The sequence below is a fragment of the Amblyomma americanum genome, chromosome 1, assembly GCF_052857255.1.
Source record: "Amblyomma americanum isolate KBUSLIRL-KWMA chromosome 1, ASM5285725v1, whole genome shotgun sequence".
In the NCBI taxonomy this organism is placed as follows: domain Eukaryota; kingdom Metazoa; phylum Arthropoda; class Arachnida; order Ixodida; family Ixodidae; genus Amblyomma; species Amblyomma americanum.
The window spans coordinates 25,933,372-25,955,500 of NC_135497.1; the positions used below are offsets into that span (position 1 = coordinate 25,933,372).

General features: G+C 46.9%; 1 protein-coding gene across 2 annotated transcripts in view; it reads left to right on the top strand.

The window, feature by feature from the left end:
* Window positions 1-22,129, top strand: part of LOC144131579 (uncharacterized) — a 51,234-nt gene that overhangs the window by 17,903 nt on the left and 11,202 nt on the right. The window contains exons 2-3 of one of the 2 annotated variants that reach the window (XM_077664458.1): window positions 13,904-14,004; window positions 20,759-20,852. In XM_077664458.1, the coding sequence (XP_077520584.1) occupies window positions 20,849-20,852 (4 nt within the window). In that variant the 5' untranslated portion in view covers window positions 13,904-14,004; window positions 20,759-20,848. The remainder of the gene's footprint in view (window positions 1-13,903; window positions 14,005-20,758; window positions 20,853-22,129) is intronic. The other variant, XM_077664457.1, reaches the window with a different exon arrangement.

A 22,129-nucleotide genomic window follows, 5' to 3' on the forward strand; every position in this document is an offset into this window, starting at 1 on the left:
AATCTACTCTCCACTAACCAACTATGATTTTTAAGCGATTCTCTTATAGAACTCCCTCACTGCCATCCTAAATTAGCATGTTGATATCAACTTGCCTCATTCTTCACGTGTAATGCTCAACAGCCAAAGAAAAGCGCTTGCGTTAACTTTCGGCGAGTCTTTAGCTCTCACCTTTAAACACGCAAAGCTAAGGTCCACAGCCTTGAGAAAGCGAGCACAAACGACTCCGATTGGGCTCGCAGTACTTTCTTTACTTTTTGTTTTTGCTTTTTTCAGCGGAAACTTCTCAACATAAAGCCACGTTTGCTCTCGTTCGATTCAGCAGTTCTCCCAGGTCTGTTTGCATTCGAGTCGCTTTCAAGGTCCACTAATTATCCCTGTACGACGGCACTTAATGCCCTCGAGTACGAAGCGCAAAAGGAATGGATGGATGAACAGCTCAGACACCAGGCACGATCGCGAAAGGTCGCAGTTCTGCTTAATTGAGCGTCAGCTTCGGATCATTAGCCTGTTGCGCTCATCCTGAGGAAAGAAAAACTTGCTCATTTCGCACAACAATGTCGCCAAGTTATATCGTTTTGTGCTGTTTGTTCTAACAGCCGCTCTGTCTTGCCTCCTACAATTGAACTTTATTTCTGTCATGCGTCAGAGCGAATCAGGCAACACTGCAGCTGCCTGGACCGCTTGATGAATATCTGGGGTGATTTAGGCGACATGGTTGTTTGCATTGAGTGCAGAATCAGCAGGAGACGTGACCAGTTTACTGAGAAGAACATTGAGGGCTGTTTAGAGTGCAAGCTGCAGAAGAGTTTCTTTCTCTCTCGTTCTCTTGCAGTGCAAAACTGCATGACGGACATTTATAGCTCAGGCCAATATATTGGCCTTTCTTTGCGTATAAAATATCCTGGTGGCGAAGCTGCTCATTAAATTTAACTTCGTGGTTGCTAGACTGCATAGAAGACGGAAAGAAATTTCTCACGAATGACGGGGTTTGTGTAAAGTTGTCCCGCCAATGATCGAAAAGCTAAGCCGTATATTCTGTACTCTAGAGCCGCCGCAACTCTTGCTGCCTAAATGAAGCGGTATGTATGTGCGTGACTCACGTATGTGCGTGTAGGGTATGTTACTAACCAGCATTGCTGTGAAAAAGCAGGTGAAGACGACAGTTGCGAAAAACGAGAGCAGAGCTGGCATATTTATATTCACACACACAGGAAACCCTTCTTGTGACAGTGACTTTTGAAGCTCAATAGGACTATGCTTCACTACGTGAAGCTGTGCATCAGGTATCGGAACATTAACTGAATGCCAAATGTAAACCGCTGAACAACTCTTATACAGCGCATCCACGAGATTCAAAACTCTACTCAAGTTATGGAACTGAGACCACAGAGGGACCAGAAAAGCTGATCGTACATTTAGTGAAATCAAGGGAGTGCATTTCACTGCGCAATGAAATCCTTCGACTCCTTGCATATCGCCTCAAAGACAGACACAGAACCTTTATTCTTTAGTTTACCAAAGGAGTGCTTTAGCTAGTATGCTAGAGTGGTGGAAACACCCCACTGAGGTTTGACGGGGACCTGCCCATTGCAAAGCGGCTAATTACAGATCGATGGCTTGTAGAGTCGGGAAAAAAAACCGCCGTCTAGCTTCCAAAAACGTTAAGCTACAGGCCCAGCAAAGACACGGGCCAGGCCACTTTTGCAGTCAAATGTAATCATCATACACGATGAAAGAGCTTTAGAAAACCGCGAGATCCGCCTTTGGTCACTGACCAGAAGCGTGCAAGGAGAGGGAACTAATTCCTTGTTTCCGCTCAAATTACAGAGCATAAAAATTCACCGCAGCATGAACCACAGGCATTATAAATACGCACAGTCATGCACTTAGCAGATTTTGCAATGTATTACTTTCCACATGCAGGCCTAATCAGGCACGACCAATGCACAATTTTCCGCCTTGACGAACATGCGTGATATCGTGCCACATATAAACGATATCGGCCAAATGTTGTCCGAACGAATGAGTATTTCTTCCCCAACGGAAGTTGGGCTCTTTGCTCAGTTTCCAACTGCACGGGAGCTCAAGGCACCGAGTGACACGGACTCTGAGCCCATATACCCTATCGCACACCGAACCGATGAGAGCACTGCGTATGAGAAATAGAACAGGAAGACCGGATCGTTTATGCAGCGATGCGTCTAAGCACGGTTTTTGTTCACTTCTGTTCCTCAGCAGATTCTGGTCTTTCTGCGTCGGCGAAGGCCCATATTCCTCTCCGGATGCCTATCGGAAGCAAAAATATACAAACTTAAATTTTTTATAACATCCTAATGACTGAAAATCTCAGACACCGTAGAGGGCAGGTTTTCAATTGCCCGCTGTTGGTGGGACAGGGAGAGCTTCAAAAGCGCTTGGATCAATTACGCATAAAATTACGGTGGCGCCAGACCAACATGACGTCAGACGACTCTGTTTTTTTTTTAAAGGAGTGTGACAGCTCTCTGTCGTGACCTCCCTCTGTCCTGTGCTGCGGTGTATAGCCTCCTATTTCAAAATTTCCGTCAGTGCGGTCGCGTATGTCGGGTCATTCCGCTAGCGCCGGTAGCTCACAGGCACGTGCGGCTGTAGAACAGGTCGATATGCGTTTCTTTTTATTTCGGCTTCAAATTCATTCCCTTCTCAGGAGGCTGCATTTTAACCGTAACGAAGTGCTGCAATATAGCATACTGCCTTCGTTCGCTGTAGATGATTTAGTTACTCAGCAGCAATACGGAATTCTGGAGCTGAGAACGAGTATGCGCGTGCGAACCCGGTCACATTTCGGCTGAAAGAAAACTGGATAGGTACCTATTTTACTGAAACGAATGCAAACATCTGCTTATTTGAACTGCAAACTTGCCGATAGCTACCATGAAATGTTGATGCCTCCGACCGATTTAATAAAGAGCACCGCTGCAGCCCCTCTAGTAAGCTTCGTGCTCCCCTGTAGTCAGTCCTTTCTTATTGATAACAGAGAGGAGACGGATTGTGCATCAGTGTTTCCATTGCTCTGCGCAACATAATCTCAGGCAGTGCTTAGACAAAGCGATAAGGATGAAGACCTAGCGATGGGAGGCGCAGTAATGGGAATGCGTGCTGGCATGGGCCTAGTTGGAGCATACTGAGTCTGAATGGAAAAAAATTGGCAACTGTTAAGCTGTGTTAAACCTAGTTCGTAGAGCACTAGGTCGGTTGTTATTATATATTCTGGTTTTCATTTGGAATAACTAATTAACTGTTATTAATTTGGATCGTTAACTACCACAGTGCCTTTACACTCGACCTGAGCTCTCCAACAATGCATCACTCGATGCTATAGCGCAAATTTTGGTTTTAATCGCAAATGACTAATTAACGCTAATCAACTCCGTTCGCTAACTAGCACAGCGCATTTCCACTCAACCTGAGCTTTCCAACGGTATATGTATGACTCGAAGCTATAGCGCGAAGTTGGGTATTAATTGTAATAAATAATCCACGCTAATTATTTCTGGTCGCTAACTAGCACAATGCATTTACACTTTACCTAAGCTTTCCAACAGTATGACTCGATGTTATAGCGCGATGTTTGGTGTTTTAATTGCAATTAGCTAATTAAGACTAATTAATTTGACCCTGCAATTAGTCGACATAACTGCATGATTAACCATTTGTCGAAACCCACGATTGATCCATTGTTAAATAGTTTTTAGGCGCAAAAAAGGACAAGACACATAGGGTAGGTGACAGGACGAAGCGCCAACTTCCAAGCAAAAAAGGACAAGACACATAGTGTAGGTGACAGGACGAAGCGCCAACTTCCTATGTGTCTTGTCCTTTTTTGCGCCTAAAAACTATTTAATTATGAACTAAAACCAACTAGCCCAGCAGCAAGTGCTCTTAGACCACGATTGATCACGCGACATATACTATACTTATACACATAGCTATATTGTAGCGAAATCGACGATGTCCCGCTGTGACCTTGGCTGATATTTAAAGGGGCTCTGAAACGACTTCCGAGGCGAGCACATTAACTCACTTATTCACTGCACTGTGTTGCCATGAAAACCGGAGCCAAATCATACTCTTCTACACGCAACAGACAACCCACAATCGCGCGTCAAAGTTGGCGAGCCCTTTCCGGCGACTTTTTCATGCTCGCGCCCTTCTCCGTCCCCCGCATCTGCGTAGACATGGTGAGAGGTGGCCATTGGTTAGATTCTTTCAGAAGTCAGGCACCTACCGTGGCCGCGGCCAATAAGCCGCTTATCTTCAGCTGGTCGCGAAGCTCCGCTCCCAGAGGGGGTCGGCGAAGGAGAGCCTACCTTCCAGCTTGCAAAAAGAGAGGAGAGGGAAAGGCGTGAAGACGCTGAAATTCAAATTTAAACGACAGATAACTCAGCTTCTACAAAGTGCATTTAAAAAATCTTTGCTGGACACTATTCATGAAGCGGCGTGCTTCAATATCCCAGGAAAGCTGCAACTTTATTAGAGCCCGGCTCACAGCCCCTTTAATGTCAAATTACCGGCATGAGGCGTTCATCCGAAGTTGTACTCCGGTGGGCAGAGCTATACGCTCTGAAACAGCGCAGGAACAACGAAACGAAGGAAGAGACAGCCACGAAGCGCTGACTGGCCTCCGATATATTTATTAACCGTGAAATGTTTCATGTATGCCTGCATATGTAGTCCTCCGACAAGGAGCATACCTGTAACAAAAGAACTGTAGCGCAACCAAGACGAACACAAGAAAGAGGCACACAGGATTAGCGCTAGTCCCTTGTGCCTCTTTCTTGTGCTCGTCTTTGTTGCGCGACAGTTCTTTTGTTACAAAATGCACCATCTAGCCCAACAAATAGTTCTCCTAAAGCATACCTGCAAGCGCAAAGCCTCCGAAAAGGGAGCAATTCACAAGATCAAACTGGCAAGCGCACGATGGTGTCTAAACAGAAAGCTGCGTTCATGAATTTTTTTTTCAAATTTATCCTTCCGGGTGAAGCCATGCATACTGGCATTGGGGCTGTGGCAGCGCATTGCTGAATTTCACAAAGGCAGCTGACTGAGCATACTCGGCACAGCCCAGAAAACACGTGCTCGGAATGCAGTTGTACATAGGGAAAATGCCTATCAACCCCGTGAAAGGAGCGCTCGGTAGCCAGCTACCTGATAGGTCCCTTTCGCAAATGGATACACAGCCCGCAATCAACAATCGGGTGACGTTGCAGCGATGCCGCAGCTTAAAATCACGCAAGATCGTTTGGGCGTTCTTCACGCGCAAACAGGGTGAAGCATTTGTCAGTGTGCTTCTAGCTTCTCCACCACAGAAAGAATTGGTTTACGCAAAAGAAAGTACATAGTTGCTCCGCCATTATATTTGCCTAGCTTTGCACCTTTTCTCGCCCATATGTTCTCTACGCGTTAATGATCAGTTAGCATACCGGTTGCTATACAGCGCTTCGTTTTTGTACGTTCCTTCGTTCAGTTTTCCAGCGCTCGTTTTTCTTTTTTTATAGGGGTTTAACGTCACGAAGCGACTCAGGCTGTGGAGAATTCCTTGCAGCCGGTGTCTGAATTCTAGAGGCCCATGTACTGTGTGACGTCAGTGCACGTTAAGGTGGTCGAAATTTCCGGAGCCTTTCACTGCGGCGTCCCTCTTAGCCTGAGTCACTTTGGGACGTTAAACCTCCATAAATACATAAAACCAGTCCGTACCCAAGGAGCTTCACTGACACTTTCCAGAACAGGACATGTGAACGGCATAAAGGTCATAAAACGAGAGGCCATAGTTGGCACGGTCCACCTAGCCCTTCTTCCTATCCCCTCGCCTGTTACATTTCACTTCTCCATTCTGCCTGCTATCCTTTACTTCCTCTGCCCCAACTCAGGTGCTTCAGTATCGATGGCAGATGCCGGGGCTATCAAAAATCTTTTCCTTCCTTGTTTATTATTATTTTTAATAAAACCACTTACTACTACCACTACTAAGGCTATGAGGGACGCCGTAGTGAAGGGCTCCGGAAAGTTCGACCACATGGGGTTCATTAAGGTGCACTGACATCGCACAGTACACGGGCCTCTAGAATTTCGCCTCCATCGAAACTCGACCGCCGCGGCCGGGATCGAACCCGCGTCTTTTGGGTCAGCTGCCGAGCGCCATAACCACTGAGCCACCGCGGCGGCTCGTTTTAAGCGTTGCATATTGCAATCACTCAGTTCAGCCCTTGGGCGCGGCCGGGCAGCCACCATTGACCTTTAGCGCAACCACGTGACGTGACGTCACGACAGCCGGAGGAAAAGCTGGGCCCCAACTCGCGCGGTCGCGCGCGGCCGCAGCCACCACCTGACTCCCGCTCCTCCCGCTAGGGGCGCTGCGCTATGATTGACGTCACGGCATATGTATAAAAGAGCTGCGCTCCTTCGCCGGGACAGCCTTATACCCCTGTCACACGGGCATTTCGAGGGCCCTCGAACCGATAGTCTATCGACTCAAAGGCGATCGAGCGCTGCTACACGGGCAGTTTCAATGGCGATCGAGTCAATAGCCTATCGAGTCAACGGAGCAGCACGGAACTCCATCGAGATATGCAACGCATTCTTGGCTTAACCAAGCTAAGCCTGGCCATTTTTTTCGATTACTGTTCAATAACGCTTGAATGTGCGTCTGCGCGATGATAAAAATGGAGGTCAGCTCCAGCTGAAGAAAGCGCCCACGTCTGTACGGTCTAGTCCAGAATAGTCGCTAACTACACTGCCATATTTCTCATTACTCCGACAGGGACGCCTCGGCAATCAGTGAACTGTTTCAAAGAGGGTACTGCGGCTAGCAACCAATCTCGAACAACACCAAACACTCCAAGCGCCGACGATCCAGCAGGCAGAATCCTCGACCGAGGTTCTTGGCGTTACATCAAGCCCTCACTCTGGTCCTGCGCACCTCGCCAGAGTGCGAGCACAAAAAAAGGCATCACTGCACTGCAGGTACACTCAGGGGACAACATGCGACGAGAGCCGACATGTTGACCGTGGATCATCGTAATGGCTTCCTGCTTGAGTCAGCCTTCGCTAAACGAGCCGCTTGCTTGCGTGAAAACACTTTTTACGCGTTTGAAGGCTGCGACATTCGCCTTTTCGGTGTACAAACAAATGCTCCGTATACTACAGGTAATCGAGTATTTCCAAGGCCCCGAAAATGAATTCTTACATGATGAAGATAAGCCTCTTTTCTGTGACTTCTACCACGCCTGTCCCTTCTTCAAACGCATTCTCTTTAACTCTCTTAGCAAGAGCATAAAAGCATGGCACTGTAGAACTGTTTTATAACATTTGTAAATAAAAGAGGACGGACTTAAAACCTGATCAAGTTAGCACGGACCTCGTTACGAGCTTGCAGGAAATGCAATTTTCTTAAGTCCTGCCCCGCTTTTATCGTCTTACTGCGCAATCATATTCGACGAAGCCATTTGCAGCCACGTGTCGGAGACAGTCCCGGATTCGCGCTTATATAATGGATGTAAGTACTTGGGTCAGCAAAGGGGATTTCATTTCGGTGCTGTTAGAGAAAACAGAACAGACAAAAAAAGTTTCATGGTGTATAGGATTTTCAGTCAGCTTTAGCTAAGCACTTCACGCAAAATGTCAGCATGGAGCGCTGCAATATCGAATGAACATCAGGTACCACGAACGAATCCTTATCAAGAGACGAGGTTGCCCAGAGCACACGCTAGAAACAAGTCGCGTGGGATGAGGGCTGCTGGGCGCGCTCTTTTGTGGAAGCAAAGGAGAAAAAAAATAGAGGCTTGCGCTAGTTTGTTGTACGCCTTGATACCATCTTTAGGCGCGCGGCGGACTGAAACGCGTCATAAATTAGCGCAGACTTATGCAATCCAAAAGTCACGAATAAAAAAACAAAGTAGAAAGAGCCTTTTAAACCACTTGGACTGCACGCGCGCCACGCTTCGCGTTCCAGGAAGCGCAGTCCGCAGGTGTCTCGCGCGTTTTGTGGAGCTTGGAGAGGGCAGGTGGACTTTGGCCGCCAACGGCGCAAAAGTAAACAGACCGTCCAGCAGCCCTCCCGCTGAACAGCTTGCGTCGGAAGACGGCATCACTTTTGCCGCACATCACCGACGATTTCTTGATTCCGCGGGAAGAATGCAAATTTGGATGCCCTTTCGTCTAGCAGTGCGCGTGTGTGTGTGGGCCCCGCGGCTATTATGCGGGACGGCGCGCTTCGAGCTGGGCGAATAAGACTGCTGATGCAGAACAAGGAAACCGCTGACGGTTCTATTCCCCAGATATAGGCTCTCAGTTCTCCTTAGGCGAACCGCTTCGCGCGCCACGAGCTGTGTGACGCGGCGTCAGCTGTTCCCTTCCCTATCATCGCTGCCAAGGCATATCGCAACGGGCCCGAGGTTGATATTAGAGAATAACGCAATTGAATCCAGCTCTTTTTTAGGCAGCATCGCCGTCGTAGCCTCAAAAACAACACGCGCTGTCGTAGACAAGACTTTCATATCCTTTAATTTTAGGCCTACGGGATACGTGACATCTGCTCGTTGTGCATGCCGCGGTCGAACACAACGCTAATTTCACCGCCGCCACTGACTATAGGCTGATGAAGAGGCTACGATGAAGCGGACTTCTTTCCACTTACTTTAGGGCCGTGAACGTAGGCTGAAAGCATTATTTCATTTACTCTTCCCCTGCAATGACGCCACGTTGTGACGTCATGCTAAACTTTTGAGCTGTTTGACTCGGTATCGTGGTGAGCTGTACTTGGCGCTTTGTGGTAGTGTATATATACAGGTATATAGTTTACTAAGTGGCAAAATCCTTTTTTCTTTCCCTTAGATGTTCTGTGGTTGCTGTTTCTTTAGCGCGTGCTTACTACATCGAAGCATGAAACCCGAATATGACACCGGACTCGCACGGTTAAAACGCGGCTTCGTTATGGTTTGATCAAACGTCTAGTCCGTAAAAAGTGAACCGGACGTCAGCATATTAAAGAAGCCTTGTCTTCGTAAGCTTTCCCATACCCTTAGCCCTCTTCCCCTTCACCCCTTGTGAAGAGAACTGGAGGAAATGCTACAGTGAGGAAGTGGAAGACAACGAGAAAGGCATAAGGTTCGGGGAGGCGTCGTACTCCGTTCGAGAGTGGGTGTTAGCGTGGCCATGTCAACACTGTCTCCTGCATGACATCTTCATCGATGAATTATCAGTGCTAGCGAGTCTCGCAGAGCGTTACATCATCAGGGAAGAGCACATTTTTGCATGGAGCCTCTACCGCATTGTGTGACTCATCACAGCTGACTTCACAGAGGCAATCCAGACATTATCGCTGTTAACTGCCTTTCAGCATTCCACATTGCTACGTGTTTAGTAGTCTGAGTCATCGGAACAAAACAATACGATCCTCCTCGTCTCCTGAGGGATTTGATGAAATTTCTTATGAACCGAAAGTGGCAGGTTCTGTTCATGATGGATGAACTCTGGTGCGGGTGAAAAGCAAAAGTGTCCATGCGCTGAGATTTTGATGCCCTCCATAATCCTCTATAGGCGGTGTACATTAGTCCTGAATCCTCTTCTGCAGCCGCGCTTAAATGACAGTGTAGCAGTTGGATAAGAAAATATCTTTAAGCAATGATAACCTCTAGTCACTCGTCACCCGTCGTTTGTTGCTTAATGCGATACACGTGAAGGATTCATATTGGCGAACTCGTAACGGTGATTCTCATATCTCCAACGCTTCTGCCGTTGGGTACCATGATTGGGCGATTGTATTATTGCCGGTCATTACTGGCTAGCGCTTTTCCGTGCCATCCAAATCCGCAGCGGCCTTATGGATGAGAACTGTCCTAATACGACCCTTTACTCTTGCCGGGGAAATAGGGTACCGAACAAGAAACATAAACAAATTAGAGGTCTTGCGAAAAGATGAGATGGCCTCTGTGTCTCTGAGCTCTTTCTGGCGCTGCTTCTGATTTCTTCTGCCATATGCGCAAGCCGGCTAAGGCAAGCGCGTCCCTGACCCATACAAAAATGTCATATGGCCGGCTATAGGTATTTGGCCCAAATAGCTATAGACCTTTCCTATGTCCATCTATAGCCGTATATTCAGGAGAATATATTATTCTATAGATAGCTTAAGACAGTTTTATGGTTCCAAAGCTATAGATTTAGAGGCATAGATTTTTCAATAGCTGGCAATAAGAACCTCTGTGGGTGCTTATAGACGTTCATAAAAGGCCATAGACGGACATGGCTTTTTCCACAGACGCCCATAGGACGTTTTTGTATGGGGATGCTTGCTCCTCCTCATTAACCTCATGATACGTGCAAGCGTTTCCGGCGCTTATGGATATATTCACAATTCGAGGCTCAGCAGATGGGCTGCTAAGCACTCTTCAATTCAGTCGTCTGTGACGCACAAGACACTGTGGGGTAAGTAATTGTTGCGAACTGCGAGTAGTGCGGCGTATTAGTTGTCATGAGGCCTCCTTCCTCGGCAACTGACTCATTTAAACCGTGGACCCAGAGCACTTTCGTTCTGATGCGTGATGCTGCTGCTGTTGGCAGTGACGTATTTGGTGCTTCCGTGAGAAGAAGGTCCTTCAGAGGCAGGAGAATATCCACCCTCATTCTTTTATTACAGAGCATTGTAAATGAATAAAACTGTATTCGGAATGAAGGTGCATGAAAACTCAGTCAATCGGCTTGGAAAGACTAGGGCAGCTGCCGGGTTCTCGGCGAGGGTGCGCTAGTCGACAGCCTGCGTATAGCCAGCCAACCTCACCATTTCGCAACGAGGAGGTATGAGAAAGGCGGCGAGAGTGCGTGTGTGCACGCAACACCATAGTATTAAGGCGGGAGGGGGTTGGCAATCTCCTCAGTATTCTCATCGTGTGGAGCGTAGTGACATTGCGGTATTAGTACATGAGTGGAAGTACGGGACAATGTTTTTATGGTATTGTCTTGCTCTTTATATACTTCCTGTGTTGCGTCTGCTGTGGAGGTGCCTCCCTTCTTAAGGGAGATGATATTTTAAGTTGCGCAAGCAGCTTCAGTAGCTGTTGAGCAGTGTTCTGCATTACAAGTCGCCGTTCAATTAAGCAGAGCGCCAAGCGATATGACAGGGTGCGGCCGCTTGGTTCGTGTGATGGGCGGACATACGTCTTTGGAGCACATCCTGTTGATCACTTTTTGTCTCTTTAGATGCGCAGTGCTTGCATTCACAAGTTGCCTTTTCATATTAAAAATATACGTGATGCGTTTACACAGCTACAAGCCGCCGCGGTGGCTGAGTGATTATGGCGCTCGGCTGCCGGCCCGAAAGACGCGGGTTTGATCCCGGCCGCGGTGGTCGAATTTCGCCTCCATCGAGATTCTAGAGGCCAGTGTGGTGTGCGATGTCAGTGCACGTTAAAGAGCCTCAGGTGGTCGAAATTTCCGTAGCGCTTCACTACGGCGTCTCTCATAGCCTGAGTCGCTTTGGGACGTTAAACCTCCATAAACTAAACCAAACCTTTGCACAGGTACACAACATATTACGCTGTTTTTGTCTAAAAATCTTGAGCCAACTATTTAAATATTGTTTCACTCAGATTACACCCAGCTATATATACCGCATGGCTATAATTCAGCTCGACCTCTCGCGTGCAGGCGAAATATATACTCACTATAAAGAGAATAACTGAATTGTCGAAAACGCCTGAAAGTGAGGCCTATGTTGTGGGAGGGCTTATATGGCCAGCAATTTGTGTGGCTGTGGAATGGCGCATAATAAATATATGCTCACGGAGAGGACGAGGAATAGGTGGTAAATTCTACCAAGTGAGAGTGAAGGTGAGGCGAGGAAATATTCTAAATAGTTTGGTAATAGAGAAAGAAAAATGTCCTTACAGATATTCAATCTTAGAGGAAGAAACATTGAAGGTAAAGAAGCTTTTGTTTTACGAAATCTAGTCCTAATGTTTTGTAGTTCTGCATCGGTATATATAGGCCGAAAAAAAATTGCAAGGACGCAAATCAAGGAATAAATGTGGACGTCCACAATCTTTGTCAGTACACAGCAGCTCAGTAGTCAAGCGTTCGTGAGCGCCTAACTGAACTTCGTTAGCTTCGTCTTCCGTCTGCTTTCTCTCCTTCAGCGGCACTGCCCGCAGGGGCATCAAACCCCAACGTAAAGTCCAGAATGACCACTTCTGCATATATGGTGATTAACCCATTATGCTATCGCGTCATAGCCTTAAGGTGGGAGTTAAGTGTTTCGTACATTCTTTTTCTATTAAGCCTGCAGAAACGATAGCCAATAATTGCTGCAATATCTCATTCAACCCCAAGGGCTTTTTTCACAAATGAAGACTAATTTGCTCAGCAAAATGTGCTTATTCATTTACAAGCAGGAATACAGCTTGCAATGTCGGCTGTGCAATTCTGACAATTACTTCCAACTGGTGTAAAGCACGAACTTCACTGGATCGATCCCAGCTGCGATGGCCGCATTCCGATGGAGACAACTGCTAAAATGGCCGCGCACTAAGATTCTGGCGCTCAGTAAAAACCTCGGGTAGTAGAAATCGTTCCAAATCCTACATTGCGATTTTCTGCACGGCACATAGCGTGAATTTGGCACAAAAGGCTTTATTATTTACTTTCTATATCGTCCCACGAGGTGAGCAGGAGTGTTTTGTTTTCTTTTTAACGCGAGAACGTCAGTACCCCCCTGTCGGAGAAAAATGTCCGGCTTCGGCGTTGGCAAGTTTGAAGCTTCGCAGCCATAGCGGCCGGTTGCTCCGGCCGCTCCGACAACGTAGGTTGGCCACCTAGGCCAAGTGACCTCACGGCGTCGTCCCAACGTGTCTACCGGATTTAATTCATGGCTTAACGGAACGCCGTCTAGTAAGGTAGCAGCATGGTTGAACAAGTCTTGGGTCACTGATCAATTGTCAAAAAAAAAAAAACAGTTGACGTTTCGGTACCCCTATATGGGTTCTTTGTTCACCATGAAGAAGCGGTCGAGTAAGAAGCAGCTTAAGAAGCTTTGAAAAGTCGACGTAATGAGTTTGCGTAAGCCGGGTGAAGAATTCACTTTAGTCCTGTTGATAGTGTTCGGCGTTGACTGTATGATCACTGATTCCAGGTGCAGCCGTGCTTAGAGGCTTCTTTCGGTAGCAACGATCTCTACGTCATCCCGAGTGATTTCATGCCCTTCTCTTTGCGCGTGTTCTGCCTAAGCATTTGACGTGGTGCGGTCCCTGGCGACATCATTGCGGTGCTCTTTTAGCCGCCTTGGCAAATTCCCCGTCTCACGGATGTAGACGTAGTCGCAATCATCACAACGTATCTTATATACGATACCCGGAAACTTTGACCGGGGCAAATCATCTTTCACTGTAACAAGAGCCCCGTGCAATTTGCTGGTAGGCACGTGGGCAATATGCAGATTGTGCTTCTTGACCGAGCTTTTGTGAGCTAATAGGGTACCTTGATTTTAAATCGGTGCACCCATTAGCTCACAAAAGCTCGGTCGTGGCATCACTTGTGAACCGAGCAGTCCGCACGTGTTCCGATGAGCACACCCTTAATCAGGAACTTGAAATAATAAGGAAGGACCTGCCAAAGAACGGATATCCGAAAAAGTTTATTGAAAGGGTGTCTCCAGACGTCAGTTCGGCAAGTATCCGCAGCAGCAACCCACACCACATGCAACGCCGTCATCTCGCCCAAAACGCCCGTCCATTCCGTCCATTCCAGGCATAAGAGAAGCCTTGGCAAGTGACTTCAAGGAGCATAATGTGCACATTGCACACGTGCCTACCAGCAAATTGCGCGGGGCTCTTGTTACAGTGAACGATTCAATTCAATTCTTTTATTTTTCCAGAAATAATGGATCCTGGAAATGGTCAAGAGCTAAAAGCTGTCTCGACAGCTTGACTAGGCCCATGACCCCTTCTACAAGGCAGTAGTGGTTTACAGCAACAGGTAATGTCCATATTAATTGACATCAAGAAATTCAAAGAACAATGAGTTCTACAATAGCAGAAATGCAATTAAATTATTTACTAAACAGCATATGATAAGATGCTTTGCCCCGGTCAAAGTTTCCGTGTAACGTATATAAGATACCTTGTGATGATTGCGACTCCGTCTACATCGGTGAGACGGGGAATTTGCCAAGGCGGCTAAAAGAGCACCGCAATGATGTCACCAGGGACCGCACCACGTCAAACGCTGAGGAAGAACACGCGCAAAAAGAAGGGCATTAAATCACTTTGGATGACGTAGAGATCGTTGCTACCGAAAGAAGCCTCTCAGCACGGCTGCACCTGGAATCACTGATCATACAGTTAACGCCGAGCACTATCAACAGGACTAAGGGGCATTCTTCACCCGGCATACGCAAAATCATTACGTCGGCTTTTAAAAGCTTCTTAAGCTGCTTCTTACTCGGCCGGCTCTTCATTGTCAATAAGGAACCCATATAGGAGTTCCAAAACGTCAACTAACTGTTTTTTTTCGACAATTCGTCAGTGACCCAAGACTTCTTCAACCATGTCTACCGTATTGTGAGCAAACTGTCCACCGTGGCAGGTGGCAGTTAAATTAATGATTGGTCGCGAGAGGTTGTTCGGGAAGAGCAACTTGGGTCGCACAAGCCCCACAGGTGGCAGCACCTGTCATCGCAGGTCAGTGGCGAATCGCTTAATCGCTGCACCACTGCGCCTGGAGAAATGTGAGGCCTCCCAGCGATTTATGAATGTAGAGTAGAGAATGACCTTCTGCATAAATCGACATTAACCTATTAACACTATCGTGTCATACCCTCAGGGCGGAGGTTAAGTGTCCCCTCCAGTTTATTCTTTTTTTTTCACATTTGCAAATGAAGCCAACACTCCTTCACTGTAAGTCTGCAGGGCGTACCACGCAACACTAGTCCTAAATTAAAAAATTTTCCCACTTTCTTACACATATACAAACGTAACACATTGCTTCTTCGTGAAAGCTGAGCATACCACTGCAGTCTTCTACTGCTCGTTTTGCTAGCCTTTATTCCTTCACGGGGTTCAGAATTGAGTGTAAGTGCCAAAGAAAAGCCGTGAAGCCAAGAGAGGGTGAAACAGGGCTAAATAAGGCTGGGGTGCACAAAATGCGCCGCTAGTTAAAAATAAGTGACGAGAAGAAAAAGTTGGCGCGCATTTCAACTCCACAACGGGAGCGCTCGCATGACTGTTTTGCCAGGGCGCATCTGACTCCGGAAATCAAGCCAGCAAAAGCCATAAAAGCAGCGCAAACTTGTGGTACTTGATAGATAACTAAAAGAAAGGCGATGAATGGAACAAGTGTACCGCTTACAAGTGGAGACGTTTGTAGTAATCCAGGGAGCAGAAATTCTTCGTGAAGGATGTGGCAAGAAAGGAGCAAAAAACGTAAAAATATACAAAGAAATGACAGCATACATTGCAGCATCAGCAATACAAGTGGTCAAGCAAAACTAAAGCTTGAAGCGCATCAGCATGTGTTCCTCCTGCGAGCAAACAAAATCGGATATAAGACCTATAGAAAGAAAATGACCATAAAAACAATGACACGGAGAGAGCCAGCTCGAACATGTGGAAAAACAGGATTAAGAGTGAGGCTTGAATCATGCCCGTTAGCCCTTGTCCGCTTGTCAGATGTGTCTTGTAATAAATAGCTAACACTCATGCCCGAGGAACAATATGCGTACGAGGCTTGTTTGTTTTTTTTTGGCAAAATATAGCCAACTTCGCTACATCAGAAACTGCTTGGGGTGAGTGGCAGTGTACGACCGCTATACTTGGTCCTTAATTACGTTGTTTTTGATGTCGTTTAAGCGCAGGGAACAGATGACAGGCTGACGATGACGAGTCCGGCGAGTTGCGTGAAGCAACAGCTCGATGTCGCATCATAAACCTACTACGACGAGGCGTGACATTCTGACAGGGCGCGTTGTTGTCACGGCCGCTGTGCGTGAGCGTTGTCAAGGCCAACACAATTCGCTTGTTTTCTCTACGGTTCTTTAGCACTGAATCACTACCGCAAGAAGCGCGCCATACTCAGCGGCGGCGTAGAGGTCCGAGAATGCCATTTACCCGGGACACTTCAATCGTACGGTAACCACTACTTTGCAAAATATCCTTGGGTGCCCTGCTCAAAGTCCTTGTCGTTGACCGCATCCCGTGTCCTGCTCAAAGTCCTTGTCGATGACCGCATCCCTTCGAGTGAGTGCGATTTTCCATGGACGTACAAGAAACACAGAGAGACGAAACAAAACCTCGTTTTTAGGCTCCTTTGTTGAAGCTTTCCTCAAGACCATTCCAGCGTTCTTTTTCCTTCCGAGTGCGATGCTACTGCAAAGAAGGTGGTAAAACGACGCATCACGTATTACGTAAGCACACGTCGGTGCGCACACGTGAGCTCGCAGAGATTTAAATCTGCCCAGCTGTCTTGTCTATAGCAGCGGCGCGCGCCGTCCAAACTGCTCGCCAGTCGCGCCAGATGTGACATGCGCTGTGCTGTTTATAACGGGGAGATCTCTTTGTTGCTTTGCTGTTGCGCGCGATTGATGCCAGCTCACATCGCTGCAAAGCTGCACTCCGCGTTGCGATCGAACTCCGGCATCGTTTTCAAAATTAACCGTCGTTCTGCATATCGATGTCGTTCGGGCAGGCCAAGGCAACATTCCGGACCATCAGGTTCGCTGTAGTGAGCGGCCCAAGTTCGCCCGCCTGGGTTTCTTTGACGTGCACACGGGCACTTTTGGGTGCTGCCTCCTTCTAAATGGGGCCGTCACGGCTAGACACGAGCCGGCGAACTCGTGCTCGAGCGGCTGAGCGCCGTAGAAACCAGGCCACCGCAGCGGTTCGTTCGGCTGTGTCACGTTTTCGCCTGTGCAGAGAAAGTTAGTGTTGTTGGACTTTGCGCGCGTTTTCAATGCGAGTCAAATGCGGCACTAAGTACACTTTAGTATGTACACGGCCGTCGCATTCGTACCGGCTTTCACGGGTAGGTGCAACTACCGTCACCTTGTAGTTTGTGATTTCCTTTCGAATTCAAAAAAAAAAAATTTCTAGCTTTGAAGCAACCAAATGGTAAAGTAAGTTAGCTTTTTTTAGGCGCTATACGTTATACAAATTCACGTGTCAGCATTGGTTAACAGCCCTGTTTATTAATGTAGACAAGCTCAATAAAATTGCGACTTCTTTCCATTTGTAGTAAGTAATGGCGATCGCGCATTGGGTAGACAATCTTTTCACCTTTTGTCAGATGCCGTATTTTTAACACTCAGTAAGTAACAACATATTGTCATGTGACGCTGAAGAAACAAAAAAAGAGGGGGGGGGAGGGAATGAATTGCTAACGCACCAGGCTCAGGTCGACTCACCGCTGTAAAAGGAACCTGTAATAATATTCTGGCTGCGGCAATGATTTGGATAAATTAATGCTAAAAATGGCAATAATAGGATTCCTGAAAGAATATGATTGCTGTGTCGATTCTTCAGTAATAAACAGTCTTAAGCTTTTATTGATGTGTGATGAAGCATTCAATAATAAACCACGGCGAATATTTTTTTTCTTCTGAGGCCTTCAAATATAGACGCATAGACAATGAAACGAAAGTGGCGAACCAGTTATTAAGCTGTAGAAAGGGGAACTTTCTTGTGCAGATAAAAAAAGTAATATCTTTGCTTTATGTGAAAGCCGACTTTAGCCGCGACTCGACTATAGTTCCAAGGGCTGAACCTATCAGGGTATTCCAAGATGTACGAACTGCACAGAGAATGACAAGCCATCACACATCAGCGTGACAGCAGCTCAAGGGTTTTGATTCAGTTGAAATAAAGGACCGACAGTTTTTGCTTTATACGCATTTCCTCGCGAGGACATGAGATGGTTGTAGCGTTGTCGAAAGCAAAGAGGCGAAAAGAGCAAGAACAGCCAGAGAAAATGCATGGACGCAGCTCAGTGTCCAGCGTGTTCTTGCCCGCTGCCCCACTTTTATTTTTTTCTTTTGCCTTGTTTTCTGCCGATAGTGCATTCGGTATGTAGAGCAGATGTTACCGAATGAACGATCGCAAGGTGCCAGAGGAACTTCCCCTAAATTTTCCTACCTACTTAATTCAGGCTATAGCATAGCCCGAATTTTAGCTTGAGTGATCCCGTGGCATTTGGACGCAATTAAGCATGTCTGAGGAAAAGAAAATTTGGCAAAATGCATCGGTTAGACAGTTTCGCTGTTTGCGCTGTTATTGAAGAAATAAGTTCTTTGGACATGACAGGCAATGTCGTTACGTTGCAGCGAAGTCATCTCGTTTAACGTCTACAGCTCTCCTACGTCGCCCATGTATGCCTCGTTTACACTCGTTGAGAACACTGCAGAATGCTGCGGCCCGCATTACGACATGAAAATATGAAAATATCCATAGATCAAGCATATGCGCGACAAAAATAACAAGGTCAAGGCCGTATCGGTCGAGTAACGCCGCAGCCACGACACCCCCCGTCAGGAACGCGTGCAACTGAAATCTTCAGCTGAACATTCATCACCAGCCGCGGATAAAGTTTAGCGCAAAGCCTGTTCAAACGGAAGTCTGATTTTAGGCCGTTCTTGCTCTCCAAACGATTAGCTCTTAAAAACTGCTGAAAGTGAGCTAATGCAAAAAAAGACAACAAAAATCAAATGAGTCTGAGCTCAAACGCTATTTTCTGTGACCCTCCTCTTAGCAGAGGATCAACGTGCGTTCTTGGTGCAACGGCAACAAACGGCACAAGGCTGGAAGCCCGCCTACACGCAAGAAACAGCTTTATGAGCATGTAACTTGGGTCACAGCGAAGCTCCGCCACGTTCCAAATTGCCTGACGGCAGTCGGCCTGTTCCAGACACATGAGTCCTCCTCACAAGGGCTTCGTTTCTTTTCGGCGTCTCATTCTAAGGAAAGCGGTCGAAACAACGACGAATGACGTCAGTGCATGCCAGTGCAGTTTGAAGTATCCCATGATTGTCACTTAATAGGCCAGAGAAGTGCACAAATGGCTCGAAGTACAGAGCCTGCCGCGGCAAAGACAGGTTGCACGAAAAACCACCCGCTGGATAGCAGCAGCTCGGCCTGAGAGCGTAGCTGCGCGGAGAAGCAAAAATGGAGTTGTTGCGTTGAGCTCAGCAAGCGAATGTCTGGGACGTGTCTGTGCCATGTCATGCCTCTTGCCTGCTGCGCATGTCTCGGCCCATTCTTCCCTATATATCTCTTCGCTCACGGACGCAGTTATCAACCCTTTACAATTATGGAAAGCCTCTGCGCTTAGTTTGCATTTTTTTCTCTCGAATTCAGACTCTCGTTTATTGTTTTCGAGGTCTCAAAGCCTGGCATGGTTCCTGTTCTAGAAATTTTCTTGTAGCAGCTTAACGCAAGCTAGATTATGGTGTAAGATCAGAAATCACTCTAAACGCCATGGCTAGTAATTTTAAATTCCGCAGGCAATTTCCTAGTCCAGGTGACAATAACAGGCAGTTGGGACTGAGTCGTGTCCTCACAGCCCTGCACGCGTGATGTGCGCATCAGCTGCGGACTGTCGTTATATATAAACCGCGAACAGAACAAAGGAGGCACACACGCCATGGCAGCCAGCACTTTACGACGGCTGCATTGTTCTACTTTGTCCAGTTCCAGAGATGTTCCTGTTGTCACACGCATCACTCACAAGTGAGTCGTTGTCGTAGCGGATGTTTACGTATGCGTTTCGGTGTTTGACTCTGACCCAGTGATGGCGCAGATTTATACGCGACAGAACACTTGAAACGATGCATAATACGCTGAAACCTTCCCTGATTTTCTTTTGTTGTTGTGGTTGTTGTCGTCGTCGCACTGCTAATATTGCTATTATGGTAGATTTCCTCCCTCGTAGCACGGAGAAACCGCGGGACATCATAAAAAGGCAGACAGTGCCTGCATGAACACGCGCCCTTGCGCCTCGTGGAATGTGCACGGCACAAGGGGGGCCTGACCGCGACCCGTTTGAAAACATTTCCCTCGCTCTCAATCAAGCAGTACGCGCTCCTTGTTGCTGGCGAAAAGTTGCTGCTTACCCCAGACATAAAAAAGCTATGGTTCAATGCTCAGATCAAAAACAACTATTATTATTGACTTAAATTATTCATGCACTTGCCTTGTTTTTCCCAGGAGGCTGAAAGCATGTAATTTTGTACTTAGTTTTGTACATTCATAAACCTATATTTTGTTGTTTTTCAGAATATGTATGTGTTTAACATATTTGCAATGCCGCTATTGTAGCATCTCTAGTCTTTTTGTACATGTATTTTGAATGTCTGCCATTCTTTAGTGAATATCATGTGTTTGGACCTTTCACTAGCCGAGCTGGCTATGGGTCCAATTAAGTTTTGATGTATTGGTTTTATAAAATAAAATGATGATGATGATGACGATGATAAAAAAATTGCTACATAGCAATTTTGGTGACCCCACATTCACAAATATAACTCAGCGCTACCACGTGAAAAACTTTAAATTGAGCTTCATCAGCATCTACCTTAAAATAGGCTAAACTATGCTTAGCATATAGTTATAATGCTTCATAACGAAACTATTGCCATCATGAGCACCTGCTATGTGCCCTTCCGAGCCGGCATACAAAAAGAAAGCTACCTGAGTGGCGGCCGCATATTTAGAACTTAAATTTTATTACCCATGTATTTGTGCAGGCATTCCGCACCATGCAAGTCAAGCTGTGATTCCGTCGTCGAGGCACAGATAGCTGGTTCCGTTGTCCCTGACCTCAGCGACCTTCAACAATGGGTGAGCTGCGACATGTTTAGTCCGTCTGAGTGGTTTGGGTTGGTTTATGAGGTTTAAAGTCCGGCTATGAGGGACCACCTGAGGTTCCTTAACGTGTAATGAGACTTCATACAGCACACAGGCCTCTAGCACATCGCCTCTATGGAAATTCGACCGCCGCGGCCGGGATCGAACCCGCATCTTTCGTGACAGCAGCCGAGCGCCATAACAACTGAACCACCGCGGCAGCAATCCGTCTGAGTGGTCGCACTTTTCGCATCAAAGGCAAGCGATTCTACTCTCGCTGTAATTGGCTACTCACGGCGATGAATGAATTTCATCGATGTGTTATATGTCCTGTGAGAGTGCACGAAAGGGGACACGAGGAATCAAAGAAAACTCTGATTACGAAATAAAAACAGTGTTTTCTTGCTGGGGAAACGATAATAATTATTCTCATTCGGCACATAATTATTTCATGCCTGACTCCTTGCAGTGCAGTCTCGTGTGCATAGCATTTAGTAAGGAAAGTGACAAAGAAGAATGAAAGTATAGGAAGAACCACAAATAGAGTCGAATGTTGTCCCGTACATTTCCGAGAGTGGGTCGTTTTTTGTCCCACTCAAAAGCTCGTTCTCAGAAATAAATTGGAAATGGAAGCCCTGTTTATGCCCCCAGTGGCAGGGGCGCAGTATGTTATGCGCTTCCTAGGGATGCCCAAGATTCCACCTGGCGACTCGCGCTTTTCGCGCTTAAAAGTGACCATGCACAAATCGATGGTTGTGGCGTTCTTCAGCCGAGGACGAGTCTGTGGGTTCGATTTCCAGCAGCCGCACTTCGGTGCACATAAAACGGAGAAATGTGCATGCAACGAGCCTCCGTTGTACTTTAAGGAACCCGAAGTTGCCGAAGCCATTAATCCGTAGTACTCCACTACGCCGTTACAGAACGAGGGCAGCTTTGGAGATATACAAATGTATGACTTGCGTTACATTACTGCTTCATGGTTAGCTTGTAAATGAAGAGTTCATGGTTCTCAAAAAGTATACCCTCATGCTTCGTTTGTGCCGCAGTAAAAGTAAACGTTCCATGCTCTATTGTATCGTTGTATCCCTTTTACCATATTCTTTCGTTATTTTTAATCCCCTGTTTACAGCGTCGCTTACGTGGCCTTACAGCGCTGCAGAAACTAGCTTAAGGCCTGATCTCCGCGCCTTCAACGAAGCGGCATAGAGCAGCAGCATTAAGTATTGCTGCTCCAGACCGTAGCGACAGCTCTTGAGTGCTGGAGTATAAAG